The sequence below is a fragment of the Macaca nemestrina genome, chromosome 5, assembly GCF_043159975.1.
Source record: "Macaca nemestrina isolate mMacNem1 chromosome 5, mMacNem.hap1, whole genome shotgun sequence".
NCBI classification, from domain to species: Eukaryota; Metazoa; Chordata; class Mammalia; order Primates; family Cercopithecidae; genus Macaca; species Macaca nemestrina.
Window position 1 is genome coordinate 129,954,375 of NC_092129.1, and position 21,385 is coordinate 129,975,759.

Consider the following 21,385-nt stretch of genomic DNA (forward strand, 5'->3'; position numbering starts at 1 on the left):
GAAACCAAGAGACTGTTACCATGGCGGGGAAGCCCAAGCTTCACTACTTCAACGGACGGGGCAGAATGGAGCCCATCCGGTGGCTCTTGGCTGCAGCTGGAGTGGAGGTATGTTCTGAGTTAGGTCATCTTAAGTTGGACCTAATTGATTGTATCAAAATGTTTTAGTAAGCCAAGAGACTTCCATACTAGTGACCTGTGAATATTTTGGCCTCCAATAAAAACATCCCCAGTTATTTTTTTTAAAATGGACAAATTTTACCAAATGAAATTTTAAAAATCTGTCCATCAAAGAGCAAATGAAAAAGAAGACATGAACAATGAAAATATATTTTGAAAAGAATCATCAACTAATCACAATGAGTGGACCTTATTTGCATTAGGGTTTAAACAAACTATAAAATATAACTTATGACACATAACAATCAGGAACCTGAATATTGATTGAATATTAGATAATATTAAAGAATTATTGTTAAATTTTTAGTGTGATTTTGTGATGTTAGGTATGATGTTTCTGTTATGTTTCAGAGATACACACTAAAGTATTTAGGATGAGGTAATATGATGCCTCAGATTTGTTTCATATTATGACTAGAGGAGGAGAGAAGCTGGGCATACAAATGAAAGACTGGCTTGGGTTGGGGATTATTGCAGCTAGATGATTGAAACAAAGAGGACTGTTGTATTTTATGTGTATTTTATATACATATGAGAAATTTATACAATAAAATGGTAAGCACATAAGAAACTAAGTGTCATTAAACATAAACTATAAATCACAATAAAGGCAGGGAGGGAGTGGATTGTAACAAACTGCCTGTTAAAGACTGAGCATATTCAGTCAGCAGTTATTTTGTTGTGCACCTACTAAGTGCCAAGTTCTGTCTTGAGGACTGACAGTGAAAAAGGCAGACACAATTCCTGCCCTGAGGCAGACCACATACATGTTTACGAGGACTCAGATAAGTAAACAGGTGATTAAAATCAGGAGTGGGGGCTTCTAGAACACCCAAGCATTCCCCAGTGCTACCAGGCCATCCTTCCAGTGTTTGAGCAGGAAATGCTGGGAGGTGTCTGTGGGACTCCGCTAAGTGCTGCCCTCTAGAGGTGTCACTGAGAAAAACACTTCCCAGTCCAGACAAGAGTCCCTCAGTAACTGCCTGAGGGTTTTCCTCCAGAGAAAGTAATAGAAAAACTCAGAAGATCTTGTCCCTCGGGTGTCAGCAGAAAAGGAGGGTTTCAGGTGAGGTGGAACTTCTAGCGCGCCCCTTCAGCTTCACAGCGCCACGTGGACCTGAACCTTGGGATGGCGCTTTCTCCATTGCTTCACGAGGGCTTCAAACTTTAGCCTCACCCTTTCTCAATCCGATGAGGAAACAAGCACATAAGAAATCCAAACACTGCCATTCCAGGTTGTTTTCTTTGTACAAATGAATACGCTGTTTCACTGTCACCCAGACATCAGTTCTGCAGCTCAGTGCCTTTTCTCCAGTGATGTTCCCTCCCTAATCATGGACATTTGTGAGACCGTGGGGAGGTGAAGTGAACTAAAAGACGGAGCAGGCCAGGAGCAGTGGGTCACACCTTTAATCCCAGCACTTTGGGAGGCCGATGGGGGAGGATTGCTTGAACCCAGGAGTTCAAAATGAGTCTAGACCCCATAGTGAGACCCCAGCACTACAAAATAGAAATAAAAAATTAGCTGGATGTGATGGTGCATAAATATCGTCCCAGCTACTCAGGTGGCTGAGGTGGGAGGGTCACTTGGGCCTGGTAGATCAAGGCTGCAATGAGCCGTGATCACACCACTGTACTCAAGCCTGGGCGACAAAGTAAGACTTGGTCTCAAAAAAAGAAATAAATGAAAAAGAAGATTGAGCAGTTATATGGTCTGACTCATGCCTGTTTCTTGAGGGATCTAATCTAAATTTCCAAGCAGCCATGACGAACTTCTTCTGTATCCCCTGCCAAACTCAGACATCTTATGTTCTCCAAATTATGTACCAGATGGGGGCCATTCAAGGTCACAAGTCTATGATGCTATGGAACAAACTAACAAGAACCCATTTACTGTTTCTGCTTCCAGTTTGAAGAGAAATTTATAGAATCTGCAGAAGATTTGGAAAAGTTAAGAAATGGTAAGATCAAGTCTCTAAGTGCCTCTGATGAGGGTATCTGGTATCTAGTAGAGAAGGTACAGTTGAAGATTTTTTTGTTTGTTTGTTTGTTTGAGACAGAGACTGGCTCTGTTGCCCAGGCTGGAGTGCAGTGGCGCGATCTCGGCTCACTGCAAGCTCTGCCTCCCGGGTTCATGCCATTCTCCTGCCTCAGCCTCCCGAGTAACTGGGACTACAGGCGCCCGACACCATGCCAAGCTAGTTTTTTATTTTTTATTATTATTTTTTTTTTTTAGTAGAGACAGGGTTCCACCGTGTTAGCCAGGATGGTCTCTATCTCCTGACCTCGTGATCTGCCTGCCTCGGCCTCCCAAAGTGCTGGGATTACAGGCGTGAGCCACTGCGCCTGGCCATAGTTGAAGATTTTAACACCAGGTGATGCCTATGTGTGTGTGTAGGGTGGTAGTTGCGTTGGTGGAGAGGGAGAAAGTGGTTAAAGTGGAAGGGATGTGGCTCCCTGAACAGATCTGGTAACTCTCTCCAGGCTAAAAGGCCAGACCTCTCAGAGTATTTGCTAGAGGAACCACCCCCAGTGCCCTGAGAATGCCCTTTCCTTGTTTTCATGCTTGGGGCACCGTGAATGAGCTGTGGTCATCAGCTCAGGATCCCACACAGACTTCCCCATCCAAGGACACACAAGAACATTAATAAGACGAAAAGAATAGAAATAGATGTGGCCATTACCTTGAGTTGTTTTCTTTCATGGGTCATGTGACAAGGTCATATTGTAGTAATATTGTAGGCTTGGAACAACACAGAAAGGGGCCTCTACATAAAATCGTGTCTCAGAACCTACTTTAAAGGCCATGGATACCGTGAGACTTACCCTGGGAAGTTCTCATTTTAAATGACATCTTCCTGGCACTCCCATTGTAACCTGTCTCAACTTTTTCCTAAAATATCATGAAGATAAATCAATGCAAGAAAAATACAAGGGACCTACTATGTACCTGGATGGGGGATAAAAGCATAGATGTAATAACAGGCTAAGAGGTAAAAGGAATCAGATCGGAAAAAGAACTACAGGCAGCTAAAATCAAAATACTATTTCATTTTGGAGGTTAATAGGCAATAATTTCTTTTTCATTTTATAACCTCAGTCATTTCAACTATCATCTTCTATTTCTGAAATAGTGGGATTCATAGAAATTTCATGCTCCTTTTTTTTTTTCCTTCTTTCTAAAGATGGGAGTTTGATGTTCCAGCAAGTACCAATGGTTGAGATTGATGGGATGAAGCTGGTGCAGACCAGAGCCATTCTCAACTACATTGCCAGCAAATACAACCTCTACGGGAAAGACATAAAGGAGAGAGCCTTGTACGGTATATTTTCTGTTCTTCCATCCACAGAGAACACAGAGTGATTTAGGTCCTTCCCTGAGTGGGTGGGACCATGGCAGGGCATCATGACTAGCAGGAGGCTGGGCCTTGGGCATACATACTAAGGTTCAGTATTGCAGAGTCCCATGGAGATGAGGGAACAGTGGACATGGGGAGGGTTCAGGCAAGGGTGATTCTAGAAGATGATGCAGACCATGGATCCAGCACCCTGACAAAGGTTTCCAAACACTCACAAACCCTATGAACTGAGGGGGTTGGGGAATCATGATTCCAGGTGGTCAGGCCTTCAGAGGCTGGACTCCAGCCAACAGCTTAGGACAGGCATAGAATGTTTGAGAGTCTGTAGATGAAGGCCTGGGGAGGGAAGATTGCAAAGAAGCTGAATATCAGGTCCCAGTTATTCCAAGAATGATGACCAGGAACCCAAGTTACCAGCCAATTATATGGACTGGTAAACTTGAGCAGGGCTAGTAGAGGCTGGCACCCAGAACTCTGGGGTTACCCTGACACATTGATTCAAGGCTGAAGCAGCTAGATTTATAGAATACCAGCAAAGCCATGGGGTCTTCTCACTGTTGCCATAGGGCTGCCTGATGCTAAATAACATCCTATGTGAAACTTCAAAAAGTTTAATGTAAAGTTACCAATGACCCAGCAACTCCTCTACTAGGTATATACCAAAAGAATCAAAATACGTCCGTACCAAATCTTGTACATAAACATACAGTGCAAATAACAGCAATTTTCATGGTATTCAAAAAGTAGAAACAACCCAAATGTCTATCAACCAATAAACGGAGGAACAAAGTGTGCCTTAGCCCACTTTCCATGCAATGGAACAATATTTAGTCATGAAAAGAAATGAAGTACTGATGCATGCTACAAGAAAGTTGAGCCTTAAAGACACGTTACGTGAAAGAAATTAGACACAGAAGGCCACATATTGTAGGATTGTGTGTATGAAATGTCTAGAATATTCAAACCCGTAGAGGCAGCAAGTAGACGAGTGGTTGCCTGAAGCTAAAGGGTTTGGGGTTTAGGGAAAATGAATACTCAATGGGTACACATGTCCTTATCAGGGTGATAAAAATATTCTAGAATTAGAGTGTGATGGTATTTGCAGAATTCTGTAAATGTACTAAAAGTGACTGAATAGTATAATTTAATGGGTGACAACTATAATATGTAACTCCACATCAATAAAACTGTTGTTTTAAAAAGTACTGTAGAAACCCCAGTTAAACACAAAAGAAAAAAAGGTCTCCTAAAATATGTCCTGGTTGTAACTGTGTAAAGAATTTCACCAAAGAAGGGGATCTTTTAGGTGGGGTCTCAAGTAATGCACATGTGGCTAGAGTCAGGCAACAGCACATGGAGAGGGCTGTAGAATTATGTTTCATGGGAGTTACGGGAAAAACTGGTAATATTGGGCACAGAAGTGGGCCTGGGAGATATAAAATGATGAGACAGGATGAGGAACATGACAGAGATGGCTGTGCCAGGGACTCTCTTGGGATTACTCAGTAGGCAGGTCTTTGACAATTTGACTCACACTAAATTTATGCACAGAACAAACCATAATAAAGATGATCTATCCTGGCACAGCATTGGTGGGTACTGGCAGTGATTCCACCAATTTCTCTCATGACTGTGACTGTAGACAGGTCACCGATGCTCTTTGTACCTGTATTTGGTCATGTGCATAGCAAAGATTTTAGAGATATATCTACCTCGATAAGTTGTTTTAAGAAATAAATGGCAGCCGGGCATGGTGGCTCATGCCTGTAATCCTAGCACTTTGGGAGGCCAAGGCGGGTGGATCACGTGAGGTCAGGAGTTCGTGACCAGCCTGGCCAACATGGCGAAACCCTCTCTCTACTAAAAATACAAAAATTATCTGGGCATATTGGCAGGCATCTGTAAGCTTAGCTACTCAGGAGGCTGAGGCAGGAGAATCCCTTGAACCCTGGAGGCAAAGGTTGCAGTGAGCCAAGATTGTGTAACTTCACTCCGGCTTGGAGAACAAGGGAAACTCCATCTCAAAAAAAAAAAAAAGAAAGAGAGAAAGAAGGAAGGAAATGTCAATATACATGCAAAAATCAGAGCATACTGACTAGAATATAAAAGGCACCCACTGGAGATGAATTACTTTGCCACCATCTGACCCTCTATTCTCTTAGGTTTTTATAAACCTACAAAATCTAAGGCAAGAGGCATTTGATGCTTTGGCTGTTTTTGTCTTTCAGAATTGATATGTATACGGAAGGTATGGCAGATTTGAATGAAATGATCCTTCTTCTGCCCTTATGTCGACCTGAGGAAAAAGATGCCAAGATTGCCTTGATCAAAGAGAAAACAAAAAATCGCTACTTCCCTGCCTTCGAAAAAGTAAGTGAAGCTGTTCAGCATTTTGGGGCACTGAGTTTAGAGGCCAGTAGAAAAATAGTGGCTGGGCATTCCTGGGGCACTGACCTTTACTTTCAGTGAGACTTCCTGAACACCAATGCAGCTCTCTGACTCTCAAGGCATTTTATGAAAATTGACTTAGAGGAGCAAAGATACCACTTATCTCCAAGTTATAATTTTCCAGCAAAATTTCAATTTACTAGACTCCAGTATAGAATTCTCTATTCAACAAAATTTTGTTTGTAAGTAGAACGTGGGCTGTGGAAGGCTCTGAATCACATAGAGGTTGCTGTTGAGTCTATGGAACATATGGAGAAATGAAGACTCTGAAATAGTCTACTCCTGGAGGAAGAGTGCTGTCATGAAGGTGGAGTCATTGCCCAAGACAGATTGGAGAGGGAGAGAGCAGAGTGTAGAGCCACATCCTGAATGTCAGGGCTACACACTGTAGGGCCTGGGGCAGAGAGAACATGCAGCAGCAGATGCTAAAACCCTGGCCCATGTGGAAAATGCAAGCAGGGTGGGTGGTGTGGATGCCACAGTGATGCGGAATGAGAAGAGAAAATGGAGCCTGGGCTCCAACCCAGGAGTGAGCTAGAGCCACATTCTTGCTCCCTCATTCAATCAGGGAACATAAAGGCCTGGACCTTCACACCATCCAGTTAGGCCACACAGGTGGGAATGTCAGGCTGGAAAGACTCAGGGAGAAGCAGGGGTCCCAGCCTGGGTGGGCATGTGTTTCTGATCTGATGTCTCAAATTCTCCAGGTGTTACAGAGCCATGGACAAGATTACCTTGTTGGCAACAAGCTGAGCCGGGCTGACATTAGCCTGGTGGAACTTCTCTACTATGTGGAAGAGCTTGACTCCAGCCTTATCTCCAGCTTCCCACTGCTGAAGGTGACCCATTTCACAGCCTTCAGAGAGGCAGCTCCACATGTCCCATCTTGGGGTCTAGTATCTGGGTCCTTGGACTGGCCATGTTCTGACCCCAGCCTTTTTCAGGCCTTCACTACCCCCAGGTCTCCAAAATGAGCTTCCAGATTCCAATTTTGAGGCATGAAAGACTCCTGTTATGGAAAGGAAATTTGTGGTGCATGCTACCCCATGAAAAGTATTTTGCCTTTTATCATGGAAAGGACCCAGGGCCCAGCATCTTCCTCCCTCCCCCATTCCTCTGTGGTCTGTTCCTGAGTTTTCTGTGATGCCCTTTATCCCAAGACTGTCCTTGTGTTCCCACACTGAGTTAGTCTGAGAGGGCCCTTTCCATCTGGTTCCTTCCTTAGGCTCTGGCCAGGGTGGCCAGCAGGAGCTGTCAGATAATTGTGTTCCTCTCTGCACAGCTCACCAACCACACTGCCCCCAACCCTGTATCTATCACTGAGAAAAGGTGGTCCCATGGTTTGACTTTAATATTTTCTATAACATTTTACCTTCTAACTAATTTCTCTGTATTTTCACTTCTGCTTAGAGACTGATCTGTGTTGATATCTCTTGGGCACATTATTTTTTCTTGTCTTATACAAGATTCACTAATCTACAGGATTAATATTTAAGGAGAAAGATAGGGATGACTGAACTGATTAAAAGCTTAAGACATCTTTGGGGAAAATAAAGTGAGCTACATGTCCTTCCTCTTATCTTCATTTCTCACTGGGTGTCTGTTTCTGCTTCCATGCTGGTGCTGATGGAGGGGACTTGCTTGGTCTTTGGCAGGAGGGATCAGATTCCCTGGGCGGTATAAACGGTAATGGCAGGCCCTGGCTTCACTCTGAGGCTGTGCTTTGTGAATTACAGGCCCTGAAAACCAGAATCAGCAACATGCCCACGGTGAAGAAGTTTCTACAGCCTGGCAGCCCAAGGAAACCTCCCCCAGATGCAAAAGCTTTAGAAGAAGCCAGAAAGATTTTCAGATTTTAATAAAGCAGCCATGGAGGCCAAGAACATGCAAGACCAGTATTCTAAAGTTTGCAACAATGAAGTGCTTTACTTAAGTGTTGACTGTGCCTCTTGTAAAGCTAATGAACCCTTTCCAATTACATGCTAATTAAATAATAAAAACTCCTATTTGCCAACTTAGTTAAAATTTAAACCTTTTCATTAGGATCTGATATGAATTCAGATTTCTAATCTCCTCCTAACCTGTCTCTTTCTTGAAATTAAAAATTTAGTGAAAATGTGAAATGTAGGTTATATGATTTGTTTGACTTTTACCAAGAATTATCCTGTAACATTTGTCATACAATTTATTAAAATGTCAATGTAGAAATGCGCTTCCGACATTTTCAGGTATGCACAGGAGAAGAGTTACCATTCTGGGGAATGGCATAAAGACATTTTCTTCTTTTCCTGGACAGTCATTTTATTTCTGATAAAAGCGTTCTTTCTCCTGCATTTTCAAAACAACGATTCTGTCTGCTGTGGATTCCTGTTTTCTAGGAGGTGAGGAAATATTGAAGAGCAAACAGACCCATCCTCTGCTCTCAGGCCACCCTGTTGCCCCTTACAGTGTGTGTGCTCCTGGCTCATCCTCACACTGCTCCTTAAGGCTCTGTGGGGACCCAAGCATGAACCTTCCCTCAGTTCCCTCAATGCTACTCAGACCTGGGCTGCCAAGATACAGATGGTATATGTGAATTACATACAAATAACTATATGCAAAATCATTTTTCCCTGGTGTGTCATTGTGCCAGAATGCTTAGATTAGGAGTGCTTTCTAGTTTCAGCCCCTACTGGGCCTATAATGTTACTCTCTCCCAGGACACCTGGGCTCTGCAATTTGAGTTCTCCTGTTAGAGTGAGCTTCCCCACAGTTGGCAGACGTGGGTGAGAGAGCAGACAGACACACAGGCTTCCTACCTGCAGCTTCACTTTGCTCTAGTCTCTTCTCCACTTACAACCAGAGTAGTTTTTCTGAAATGCAAATCTGAATATCACAGAATTCTTCAGTGAGTCCTGACTGCATGTAGAATGCATCCTCACACCCATCCTCACTCCCTGATCTTCAGCCCAATCAACCCTCTGAGCATGGTGGGGCCTCCTGCCCTCCTGCCTGGGTGCATTTGCTAGCCCTGCCTGGCAAGCTCCTTCCCAGTGGCCACAATTAAGTCTACCCTGTTGCTTTTCAGGAGCACTGGGCTGTTCTCTGTGCCCTCCTCACAGCCCCATTGAGCCTCTAACAACACCTGAGGGCCACTGTGTCTGCTCCCTTGTACTGTGAGCGCAGGTATGGGACACTTACATGAACTAGAATGCTGAAGCTTTGATGAATCTAGGAAATTATAGAATTTTAATATGATAAGAGAATTGTGTGATCATGTTTCAACAAGTAGTTCTTCCTTTCTAGAGATAAATACTAGTATTTACCAAAGAAATGATATGCTGTCTGGAAATTGCTTCAAAAGAATCCCTTGGTAGTGGGAAGTTTGTACTGTTTTCTTGTGGCTCTTGTCACAGATTCCTACAAACAAGGTGGCTTGAAACAACAGAAATTCTGAAGGCCAAGAAATCTGAAGTCAAGTTGTGAGGGCCACATTCTTCTGGAAGCTCTAGCGAACAATCCTTCCCTGCCTCCTACAGCTTCTGGGGGCTGTTGACATTTCTGGACTTTCTTGGATCTTGGCCACATCACTCTACTTTCTGCCTGGGGCTTCCAGCACCTCACCCTCTGTGTGTCTGTCTTCTCTGTTGTGGGTACACTTCTTATTGGATTTAGGGCCTATTTAGATATATCGGGATGGTCTCATCTCAAGTTCCTTAACTTCATCTGCAAAGAGCCTTTTTCCAAATACGGTCATATTTACAGGACCCAGGGGTTTGGATATGGACCTATCTTCTGTGGGGGCCAACATAACCCACTGCATGGTGTAGATGAAGAAAGGTTTTTGTCAATTGGTGAATCCAGGTCATGGGTACTTTCAACTTTGTTATGTTATTCTGTCTACTTTTGTATTTGCTAGAATTTTTCCATGTAAATTAAAAAACTTTCGTATTTTAGGAGCTCCTACAATGACCAGGTTTTGTGCCAGACAATGAGGAATGGAATTAAACAAGGGGAAGAAGGCTTTTCCCTCAGGAACTCAGGGTCTAGTGAGGAAGCTGATATTGAATACGTCATGTGAAAACAGCATAGGGTAAGAAGACACAGTAGAGAAAATACCGTAGTAGGTGAAAGTAGTGCATTCCAGTCAGGACAATTACCATGTGCAAAGGCCCAGAGGTCATGAAGGATGACCTGAGTGATGCAGAGAGGAAAGAGTATGCAAATAGGGTGGCTAGATTTGGCAGATAAAATACAAGACACCGAAGTAAATATGAAATTCAGATGAACAATCAATACTATTTTTGTATAATCATATTACCTACAGTGCTTGGGACATACTTATAGTAAAAAGATATTGATTATTTGCCTGAATTGCACATTTTCCTGGGTTCCCTGCATTTTATGTGGCAACCCAGTAAGAGAAGCCTTCCAGAGGGCCATCGACCTGCCCTTCACAGACATCCCTTCCCAGCTATGCTCCCAGCAGAGATTTCTCATCTGCCTTAGTCCTTACATTCAAGTCATGAAAAGTGAGCATCTGCAAAAAGCCAGTTTCTGCTGACTTGCAAAGAGAGCAAAATCTGCTGAAATGTTTTGTTAAACTTTTATTGCCAACCCTGAAAAGGAACATATTAACCAGTTACCTTGTGATAAGAGGATGACTTGCCATTTTTCTTAGAATCTAGTAGGCAGTCCTGTGACCCTGAAACTTGTGGGAGTGGCTTTTTGCTAAATTGACTGTATCTCTTTCAATGGGAGGGAGCTATGGAAAGGAACATGTAGCTTATAAACGCATTAGGACCTTAAATTAAGCTGTTGAACTATGAGCGTGACAGCCTTTAACAAACTAAGCACTGATCTTGTAAATCTTCTCACACTGCCTCATATCCTCTCATCTAGGTCACCAGAAAAATACTTTTAAATGTATCCTTCACACAATAAAAACAAATCTGTTTAATACTCACATCAGTGCCTTCTTTGTGTGCTTGGATGAGAGTTCGAGTTGTGCATTCAGCTGCTTTTGGATACATTGTGTCAACTCAATTAACAGAAAGAGACTCTAAAATAAAAGATATTTATTTGGGAATAAAGTTTTGTAATGAGTAAATTACATAGTAAACCACGCATATACTTAGGGAGATAAAGGAAGACAAAGGTTTTTTAAGAAAACAATGAAAAGGATTAAATAAATTTATAAAATACTTATCATTCACTACAAACGTCAATAACAAGGGTGACGTCAGGCCAAGTTTGAACTGGCAGTTGCTGGTCAGATGTCCTTGCAGAAGTTTTTTGTACAATGCTGTGATAACCTTTGTGCAAGATTATGTTTTTTGTAACTTTTTTTTCTTATCTGACATAAAAGAATGAAAACCTTCTCTTCATGGCTTTTTCAACTCTGTTTGTCAAGGTTTTCTTAACATTAGTAACTTCATTTTGTTTCTGATAATGTTCACGATCATTACAGAAATGTAAAAATGAAAAATTTATAAAACTAGGGCATGAGTATATAATAATAGGAAAAAAGTTAATGATCTAAGGTAAAAAAAAAAAAGTGATGGTGCCATTTTAGATAATCTGAGAATATGAGCAGTGCCAGAAGAAACACAGGTGTTTGTGCCAAAGTTGCTTTCTCTAGACAAGCAGTCAATACACCATTGTTGCGAATGAAAATTTGGCAAGATCACAGACCTGGGACTCCCAATGACCAGTGAAAGAGACATGTATCTGCACAGTGCCACGTCTGCAGTTGTTTCTCCAAATCTCCATCTCCTGCTGAGGAAAGAGCCACCAATACCTACCAAACACAATTGTAATTTACAACTTGATGGTAGATATCACACACATTTGTGCTTGCTTCCGGAAGTGCTTTGTGATTTGTTGCCAAGTGTTGACGCCACTGACTTTTCAATATTACTTTAAGGTTGTTATGCTCCAAAGGGCAGGCAAAATCTTCTGTGAGGCACTGTGTAGAACTTGCAGGTTAATCTAAGTCTGTAGAACGTTTAGTTTTATAAAGCAAGATGACCTAGATTTATGATGAAAAAAATTAAGAACAAGAATGCCCTTCTTGTGAATTTTTACATCCTGATTCAATGATTATTTGTTAATCCTTGTCCTTTGCCCAGTTGAACATTTGTCCGAAAACCCTGCTCTTTCCAAATTCCTCCTTCCTTACTCCTTCTGTGCCTACTTAGTGGAACAATCCCATTTCTTTAGTAATTCTGCTTGAACTGCAGAAAATTGAGTCTGACAATCAGGATTCGTTGACCCATTTTCATGATTCTATTATTTAATTTTTCTATTTAATTTTTTCTATATTATTTAATTTTCACATCAAGCAAGCTCGAAAGTGGAAATTGGAGAAATCTCTGTGACCACTAAAATGTATAGCAGTGCTATTCCTATTAGAATAAATTAGTCTCTGAATGTCAGGAAAACTAGAATCTAATTTAGTCTTTGCTACTAATTAATGGGATGACAAGTCACATGCTCTCTCTGGGGTTCAACCAACTCATGACAAAGCTAGAAAATAGCTAAGAAAAAGTCTCTCACCCTTGGCATCCCTTGGGTTGGGTAATTATTTGTGTGCAAGAGCTGCCTTGTGCATGAGAGGACATTTCAAGGCATCACTGGCCTCTACCTACCTGATCTTGCAGCACTACGTACCCCCAAGTTGTGACAACCAAAAATGTCTGCAGACATTGCTGAATGGGATAGGGGAGTAAAATCTCTCCTCGTTTAGAATCACTTGACTGCATGACTTTTCAAAGTGTTAAAAGTCAGAAGTCCTGATAGGAGAACTACATAGTCATTCGAGCGTACAACTAGTTTCTAAGAAGTGCCAAAAGGCATCTGACTAGAATGTATGATGTCATTAGAGTGCAAGAGTCGACGACGGCCTGGAATAAATGTTTAATATTGAGGGGCAGGAGATGTTATAAAAGGAAGACCAGGAGTTTCAGTGAGATCCTCTTTTTGGATCCAGATTTGAGAGCTATGCAAGCTATAAAATAATTCACAGGAAAGAAATATAGCACCCATGTGAGAAGATGCTGAAATGAGAGTTGCAAGAGGTTACAGAGAGCAATGTGTAAATACAGATGAGTGATCCTACTTTGAAGGGTAGGAAAGCAGACATCTGGGAGGTACAAAATCCACTGAACCTGCAGATTGAGATGCTACTGTGGAAAAAAGGAGCCCACCTGGGCAGAAAAGACTGGGTCCTCAGCTTTTTCTGAGTCTGGCAGCATTTTCCCCTTGCTCTGATTTGCTTGGCTAAGAGAATTATGATTCTTGGGTTGGAATTTTCAGGAACCCATTAAAATGAAGTCACTGCTAAGCACATTCTGTTCTGTTAGTTGTCCACAAGCCTGTTTTTCTTTTTTCTTTTCTCTCTTTTTTTTTTTTTTTTTTTTTTGAGACAGTCTTGCTGTCACCCACGGTGGGGTACAGTGGCATGATCTAGGCTCACTGCAACCTCCACCTCCTGGATTCAAGTGATTCTCCCACTTCACCCTCCCTAGTAGCTGGGACTACAGGCACATGCCACCATGCCAGGCAATTTTTTTTTTTGGCATTTTTGGTAGAGGTGAGGTTTCACCATGTTGCGCAGGCTGGTCTCGAACTCCTGGGCTCAAGTGATCACCTGTCTCGGCCTCTGAAAGTGCTGCAATTAGAGGCAAGAGCCACCACACCTGGCCCCACAAAGCTATTTTTCTGACTAGATTTAAACCCTTTAGAGTAAGGACCAAATCAGACCAAATATTTTTTGCTACAAGCCATCATCATTGCTTGAGACACTGAAACTGTTTTTAAAAGAGGCGAACACTCCAGAAACAAGGAATTGAGAAAGGATCAGCAAAATGTCTGCATTTCAGGTAAGTAACAGGATGGTGTAGAGAAGTGACTGTTTTCATCAAGTATTAAGAGTGAGAACCTGCTCAAGAGCTATGAATAGCTGGAGAGAGGCAGTGGGGCTCCCACATGCATGGCTGGAGTTCATGCAAAGGGGGCCTGGCAGTAGGAAAGGCTCAGACTGCCCTGAGCAGGGGGTGAGTGGTAACTGGGCCTAGTCTGAGGAGAGAGGCCCACCAGGTGCAGGGTATGGGAGTCTTTTTCTGGGATATAAATTATCTCTTTTTCAAGGTTAAAAAACAACCTGGGAACCAGGGGTCTGCTGCAGTCTAGGAGTTAAGCAAGACTGTGTTAACGACGGGTCAGGCCTCCTTGAACCTTCACTGAAAACTTCCTGTTAATCCAGTGTATTAGTCTGTTCTCATGCTGCTAATAAAGACATACCTGAGACTGAGTCACTTATAAAGTAAAAAGGTTTAATGGACTCATAGTTTCACGTGGGTGGGAGGCCTCACAATCATGGCAGAAGACGAAGGAAGAGTAAAGGGACCTCTTACATGGCAGCAGGCAAGAGAGTGTGTACAGGGGAGCTCCCCTTTATAAAATCTACAGATCTCGCGAGGCTTACTCACTATCAGAACAGCATGGAAAGACCCACCCCCATGAGTCAATTATCTCTCTCTGGGTTCCTCCCGTGACACGCGGGAATCATGAGAGCTACAATTCAAGATGAGATCTGGATGGAGACACAGCCAAACCATATCACCCAGGTTGACTGGATTAGTGAATATCATTAACCTCTGTACAGGAGCTTTATAGAAAAGACCCATTGTATGACTTCTTTGGAAAAAAATCTGGATATACATAAAATCTTTTTTTTTTACCAGAGCTTGATGGGTTAAGAGAGACAGAGAGAGAGAGAGGAGACCCCGGTACTACCCAATGTGTTCAGAGAGACTCATCCACATCCCAAGAAGTGGGGGTCGGAGGACACTGTCATTACTCGGTTCCCATTATGAATTTTATGCACATTATTTTATTAGTCTGTTTTCACACTGCTATAAAAAATACCCGAAACTGGGTAATTTATAAAGAAAAGTGGTTTAATTGACTCACAATTCTGCATGGCTGGGGAGGCCTAAGGAAACTTAACAATCATGGTGGAAGGTGAAGGAGAAGGAAGTACCTTCTTCACAATGCAGCAGGAAAAGGAGAGAGCGGGAGAAACCACCGCTTATAAAACCATCAGATCTCACGAGAACTCACTATTGTGAGATCAGCATGGGGGAAACCGCCCCCAAGATCCAATCACCTCCACCAGGTCTCTTCCTCAACATGAGGGGATTATAGGGATTACAATTTGAGATGAGATTTGGGTGGGGACACAGAGCCAAACCAGATCAATTATTTCATTTAACTTTCTCAACAGCCCTCAAAAATAGGTATGGAAATCCCTATGTTTTGTTTGTTTATTTTAGAAAGAATCTCTCTGTGTCACCCAGGCTGGAGTGCAGTGGTGCAATCTCAGCTCACTGTACCTCCATCTCCCGGGTTCAAGAAATTCTCCTGCCTCAGCCTCCCTAGCAGCTGGGACTACAGGTGCCCGCCACCACACCTGGCTAATTTTTTTATTTTTAGTAGAGATGGGGTTTCACCATGTTAGCCTGGTTGGTCTCCAACTCCTGATCTTAAATGATCTGCCCATCTCGGCCTCCCAAAGTGCTGGGAGTACAGGCGTGAACCACCACACCTGGCCAACAATCCCTATTTTGAAAAAAGAAAATTAAACTCAGAATTCAGAGAGCCTGCTGAGTTTATGAACCCCATAATGGAAGGAGTTGTGGTTTATCTCAGTCTACCTTCTCTCTGACAAGAAACAGTGTAATTAGGACCACCCAGAGACCTAACTCTTTTAATTTACTACTGGGATTATCATAGGTTATATTTCTTTCAATACAAGCTCATTTTCTAATTGAGGTAAATACACTAGTCCTCAACTCAGGTTTTTAGGTTGTCATATCAGGGAAAGGCACAGTTTCATTAATTTTTTGTTCTAATCAAGCTCCTGAAAAGTTGCTAACAGAAAGGAACTCAAGATTCAGATGTTTGTCTCTTGCCCTTGCCTTTAAACCTTTAGCTGGCTAATGGAGTCTGAATGGGAAAATATGAAACAATTTCTCAGACAGAAGCAGAGCCAGCTTATAGGGTGGAGTGGAAAAGCTCTGGACCTGCAATTAGAAGGAGTTCAGGCTGACCCAACAGGCACCAAGTGTGCAGCGTGGGCCAGTCGCTTTAGCTCTTGAACCTCAGTGTGCCCATCTTTCATTAGGATATTAGGAGCCATTTCCCAGGGTTGTTGCAGAAGGTAGACACACTCCCTAGGTATTGACCATGAATGAGGAGCACGTGTGTGTGACTCATGGCAAACCTTTGAGCCTCTCTGGTTCTCAAATTCTGTTCACCCAGCCAAGCTCTGTGTCAAGTTTGTCTCAGTCTTGTCTGGCTTTTGGAAACCTCATATTGGGAAGGTGATATGTTACTTATAAGCAAGAGCATTATGATAAAATGCTATGTAAGATAACAATTCATTTCCCTTTGAAACATGATCCTCAGTAATGGCTAAGGGTACAAGTGTGCGACTTGAGTCACTCTGTGAACTCTAGTTGATAACAATTAAACAGACACACCCACTCTCTGGGTGAGGTTCACTCTCCCTTTCCTTCTGCTGAATCATGCTATTTGCATTTCCAATGAGAGGGAAGTGCAATGTGCAAAGTCTCTAATTACAAGACAGATGAGTTGATTAAGTATGTTCAAAGAGTTCTTTACTTTCTAAAAGTTAGAGTGAGTTCCACATTTTAAAATGTAGATATTTAAGAGATTTTGATTTCCAAATTCAAGTCATACATACTTTTTTAGAAATACATCTGTTGGTAAAGACAAGTATATTTTTGTACCAATATACCAACCTTGACGACCACAAAAATTTGCAGGAAGAATCTTAATATTTTATTACAGAGCTGGGGGTTTGGAGAGAAAATCCCACTGTTCCTAAGTCCTGGCACTGGAATGCCTGCTTTCAATGAGTCTTGGGTGTTTCCATTCAAACTCATGATAAAATTATTTATGGTCTGTCCCGGTAGACTCGGTTTACATTCTCTGATACTCTGCTATGTTCCACCTCCCAAGCAGGCTAGGAGAGAGCAAAGGCTATCAAACTTCCTTGACAAGCCCCGATAAATTTATCTCTAACCATTTGCAATGGCCAAAATGAGCTGCACGCATGCAAACATCCATACACATAACATACATATAACTGAAACTAAAAACTCATGAAACATTACTTACTCTTCAACATGTCATGCTCTCTGGTATTTTTTATTCTTTTATATCTTACTTTTAAAGTATTGGGTTTCACAGTCTGCTGAAAGATTACCATGTGTATTTGAGAGACATTAACACAAAAAATAAGTCCCAATCTTTTTTTTTTTTTCTTTTTTGAGACAGAGTCTCACTCTGTTGCCCAAGCTGGATTACAGCAGCCTCTACCTCCTGGGTTCAAGCGGTTCTTGTGCCTCAGCCTCCTTAGTAGCTGGAATTACAGGCACGCGCCACCATGCCTGGATAATTTTTTGGTATTTTTAATGGAGACAAGGTTTCACCAATGTGACCAGGCTGGTCTCGAACTCCTGACTTCAGGTGATCCACCCACCTTGGCCTCCCAAAGTGTTGGGATTAGAGGTGTGAGCCACTGCACCCAGCCAGTCTTTGGTTTTGAATAGCAATGGATTTGAATCCCAGATCCACCACTTACTTTGGGCAAGTTACTCAAAAAATCTCAGTACTCTCAACTGTAAAATGACATTAACAACAGCACTCACCTTAGGTGATTTTTGTAGAATAAAATGAAGATAAATTTGTAAGAATGGCCAGTGTGTGACTGACATTGAACAAATGCCAGCTCCTTCCTTTCCCTGCAAAATTAATGCAGCATCTCTTTTTCCAGGTTATAAAACAAAATGCACCCTATAGAGGTAGAAAATATAATTCTAAGAGAATCAAGAAAATTATGATTCTCTGTCTGTTAAGAATTTGGATCTCATAGTTACAGTCAAGCAAGTCTGAGGCCCTATTTCTCCCTTTGATCAAACGTAGCTGTATTAGTCCATTTTTACACTGCTATAAAGAACTTCCCTGAGCCTGAGTAATTTATAAATGAAAGAATTTTAACTGACTCACAGTTCCACACAGCTGGGGAGGTTTCAGGAAACTTACAGGCATGGTGGAAGGTGAAGCGGAAACAGGCATCTCTTCCCAAGGCAGCAGCAGAGAGAGAGAGAGAGAGAGAAGGGGGAACTGCCCTTTATAAAACCAAGAGATCTCGTGAGAACTCACTCTCAGGAGAACAGCATGGGGGAAACCGCCTCCATGATCCAATCACCTCCCACCAGGTCCATCCCTCAACATGTGGGGATTATGGGGATTACAGTTTGAGATGAGATTTAGGTGGGGACACAGAGCCAAACCATATCAGTAGCCTAACAGCCAAAGAGCTGAAGAGTGACTTTGCTCCTTCCTGGTCCTCCTTGTCATGATATCCTCTGGTTTCTTCGTCACTTACTGGGTTCCCAGGGCCTTCACCTAGGTGGGTTCCAGATCTGCCTTCATTTTAGTGAAGTGGGTGTGGATTTTCATGTTTATCACCACCTAGAGTGTGATTGTGGACATTGCATTTCACTTCTCTGATGTTCCATTTCATTAACCAAAAAATGGAGATACTAATAGGTATTTCATGGGACTTAGGAGGATTAAAGATATAACATATTAAAAGGGACTAGCATTGGGGAAGTATCACCAGGATGTTTTTAATAAATATTAGTTCTTGAATTCTTCCTCTTCCCACTACCTTCCATATATGCATTATTACCACAAACTCTCACCTCTTAGCATGACGAGAATGGCTACATTTAACCAATGGGCACGTGAGACTGGTTTGCTAGAATCTGAGGGTGGCCACCGATGGGTAACAATTTGGGCCAAGAAAACATTCCAGGAATTCCTCCAACCCAGTCATGAAGAAGGCAGGTTCATCTTCAGTATTGTTGGTGGTTTTCAACCATACATCCTAATGAACATTTTTAATTCTATGGCTTCATTCATTCATTCATTCATTCATGCTTAGAGAAACCTCCAGGAGTCTGCTATCATGGTGGGAAACCCAAGCTCTACTACCACAATGGACGGGGCAGAATATAGTCCATCCGGTGGTGCCTAGCTGCAGCTGGAGTACAGGTAGGTTCTGAGAGGTCATCTTAAATTGGATCTAAAATTGACCTTACCAGATACTTTTCCCTCAGAAACGATGAGATGTTTCTTACTAAATGACTTGTCAAGTGTTGTACCTTAAATGAAAATTGGCAGTTATTAAGAAAAAGATGATGAATTTGATCTAATAAATTGTTAAAATATCTTTTCATCTAAGAGCATAAACATTAAGATACATTTAAGAAACTAATCAAAATGTGTGAACCTTAACTGAACTTGGATTTAAACAAACTATAAAAAAAATTATGGCATTTATATAACAGTTAGAAACATAGATATCGATTGAATATTTGATGTCATGAAAAAATTATTGTTAATGTTTCATGTGTGATAATGTACTACGGCTATACTTAAAACCATTCTTCTGTTTTAGAGAAACACATTGAGGTATCTAAGAATAAAATATATGGTATCTGGGATTTCCTCACATCATTACAAGGAGAAAGTGGGTGGGCACGTAGGTGAAAACACATTGGCTTTAGTTGGTGTAAACCAAATATAAAATTCTAAGCCTCTTCCCCAGACGCAGCCATCTGAATGGACCCTCTTCTCAGCAAGGGCATTACTAAGCTAACCTGAAAAACCAGTTTAGGCCATGATGGGAAGTGGGGAATTGGACATGCCCTCCTCTCTTTTGGAATTACTGATAGAACAGACTCTAAGTCTGATAAGAAACATAACTTTCAATGGTAAAAACCGTAATTACTTTTGGACCAACCTGACACAATTTATTTTCTCTGAAGCCTGCTACCGGGATGCTTCACCTGCATGATAAAACTGGTCTTCACACCCCCGTATTATCCTAACCCAGATATTCCTTTCTATTGATCCCAGGTCTTTAGATCATAACTCTTTCAATCAACTGCCAATTGGAAAATTTTTAAATCTACACAAAACCTGGAAGCCCACACTTCCAGTTGTCCTGCCTTTCTGGACTGAACCAACGTACATCTCTATAATTGAATGATGTCTCATGTCTCCCTAAAATTAAGCTATATCCCAATCACCTTGAGTACACGTTCCCAGAATCTCCTGAGGACTGTATCACGGGCCATTGGTCACTCATATTTGGCTCAGAATAAATCTCTTCAAATATTTTACAGCGTTTCACTCTTTTCCCTAACATTGATAATCATTGATTCTATGTGAGGAGTATAAGAAAGGTCATTATACTTTTGTGTTATTTTTATACATGTTAGAAATTTATACAATAAGAGGATAAAAAGGTATAAAATTAGAAAGTGAATGTAAAGTGAAACTGCATACTCACCTGATAAAGACTCAGAATATTAATTCAATGATTACGTTGTTGTGCACCTACTAAGTGCCAGATTCTGTGTGAGGTTCTGGAGGTAGAGAGTGAACAAGACAAACTCAGTCTCTGCCCTCGGGTAGCCTATATATCTATAAGAATGGAGACAAGTAAACAGGTGATTAAAATCAGGAGCTTCCAGGAGAACACCCAAGCATTCCTCAGTGTTACCAGATCATCCAGCCAGCTTCTGAGGAGGAAATGCAGGGAGGTGTCTCTGGGATTCCGTTGAGTGCTGCCCTCTAGAGGTGTCACTGAGAAAAACACTTCCCAGTCCGGACCAGAGTCCCTCAGTAACTGCCTGAGGGTTTTCCGGAGTGAGTCTTGGACAAACTCAGGAGATCTTGTCCCCTGGATGGTAGCAGAAAAAGAGGGTTTCAGGTGAGGTGGTGTCCTGTGAGGGGAACTTCCAGTGAGCCCCTTCAGCCTTACAGCGCCGTGTGGACCTGAACCTCGGGACGGCACTTTCTCCATTGCTTCACGAAGGCTTGGGACTTTAGCCTCACCCTTTCTCAATCCTACGAATAAACAAGCACACAAAAAATCCACACACTGTCAGGTTTTTTTTTTTTTTTCTTTTTTCTTTTGTACAAATGAATACCTCGTTTCACTGTTACCCAGACGTCAGCTCTGCAGCTCAGGGATACGTTCAGAGTCCGGGCAGGAAGAGTTCAGCAGGAGGGAGGGAGGGGCAAGGCAAGGAGGAACCCAGGCTCCCTGGTCTCCTTCCAGTCTGACTTGAAGACGGGGGCAGGGCTCACTGCAGCCCTTGCTCAGGCTTCTGGGGTCTCAGTGCCCTAAGGCTGATGATCACAACCCAGTCCTCAGCCTCACAAGCACATCCCACTTGCCAACCCCACCCCACCTCTGTCACCCTCCTGCCAGGACCACCCACCATTCCTAAGGTTTTTCCTGAACTGGAC

The 21,385-nt window shown here is 42.2% G+C and overlaps 1 protein-coding gene and 2 long non-coding RNA genes across 11 annotated transcripts in view; 2 read left to right on the forward strand and 1 right to left on the reverse strand.

Annotated features, from left to right (window-relative positions):
* Window positions 1–8,273, forward strand: LOC105490855 (glutathione S-transferase A3). The gene is made up of 6 exons (XM_011756822.3): window positions 1–107; window positions 2,089–2,140; window positions 3,365–3,497; window positions 5,767–5,908; window positions 6,694–6,825; window positions 7,723–8,273. Exons 1-6 carry the CDS (start codon window positions 21–23, stop codon window positions 7,843–7,845), a joined length of 669 nt encoding a protein of 222 aa, XP_011755124.1. The 5' UTR covers window positions 1–20; the 3' UTR covers window positions 7,846–8,273.
* On the reverse strand, window positions 54–21,290 carry LOC139363389 (uncharacterized). Of its 5 annotated transcripts, none has more exons than XR_011623656.1 (4): window positions 21,064–21,290; window positions 20,421–20,980; window positions 18,101–19,227; window positions 54–140 (listed from the first exon to the last, which is right to left on the reverse strand). It is a non-coding gene; the product is annotated as an uncharacterized lncRNA (long non-coding RNA). The 5 variants fall into 5 exon arrangements; XR_011623659.1 differs by having other exon boundaries at window positions 20,421–20,496; window positions 20,634–21,290; XR_011623658.1 differs by having other exon boundaries at window positions 20,421–20,554; window positions 20,634–21,290.
* The window catches only part of LOC139363388 (uncharacterized), a 15,390-nt gene continuing 6,917 nt past the window's right edge, over window positions 12,913–21,385 (forward strand). For 2 of the 5 annotated variants that reach the window (XR_011623653.1, XR_011623652.1), the window contains exons 1-2: window positions 12,914–13,848; window positions 19,008–19,117. This is a non-coding gene — a long non-coding RNA (uncharacterized lncRNA). Of the gene's footprint in view, window positions 13,849–19,007; window positions 19,118–21,385 lie in introns of all 5 variants that reach the window. The other 3 variants (XR_011623650.1, XR_011623654.1, XR_011623651.1) reach the window with 3 other exon arrangements.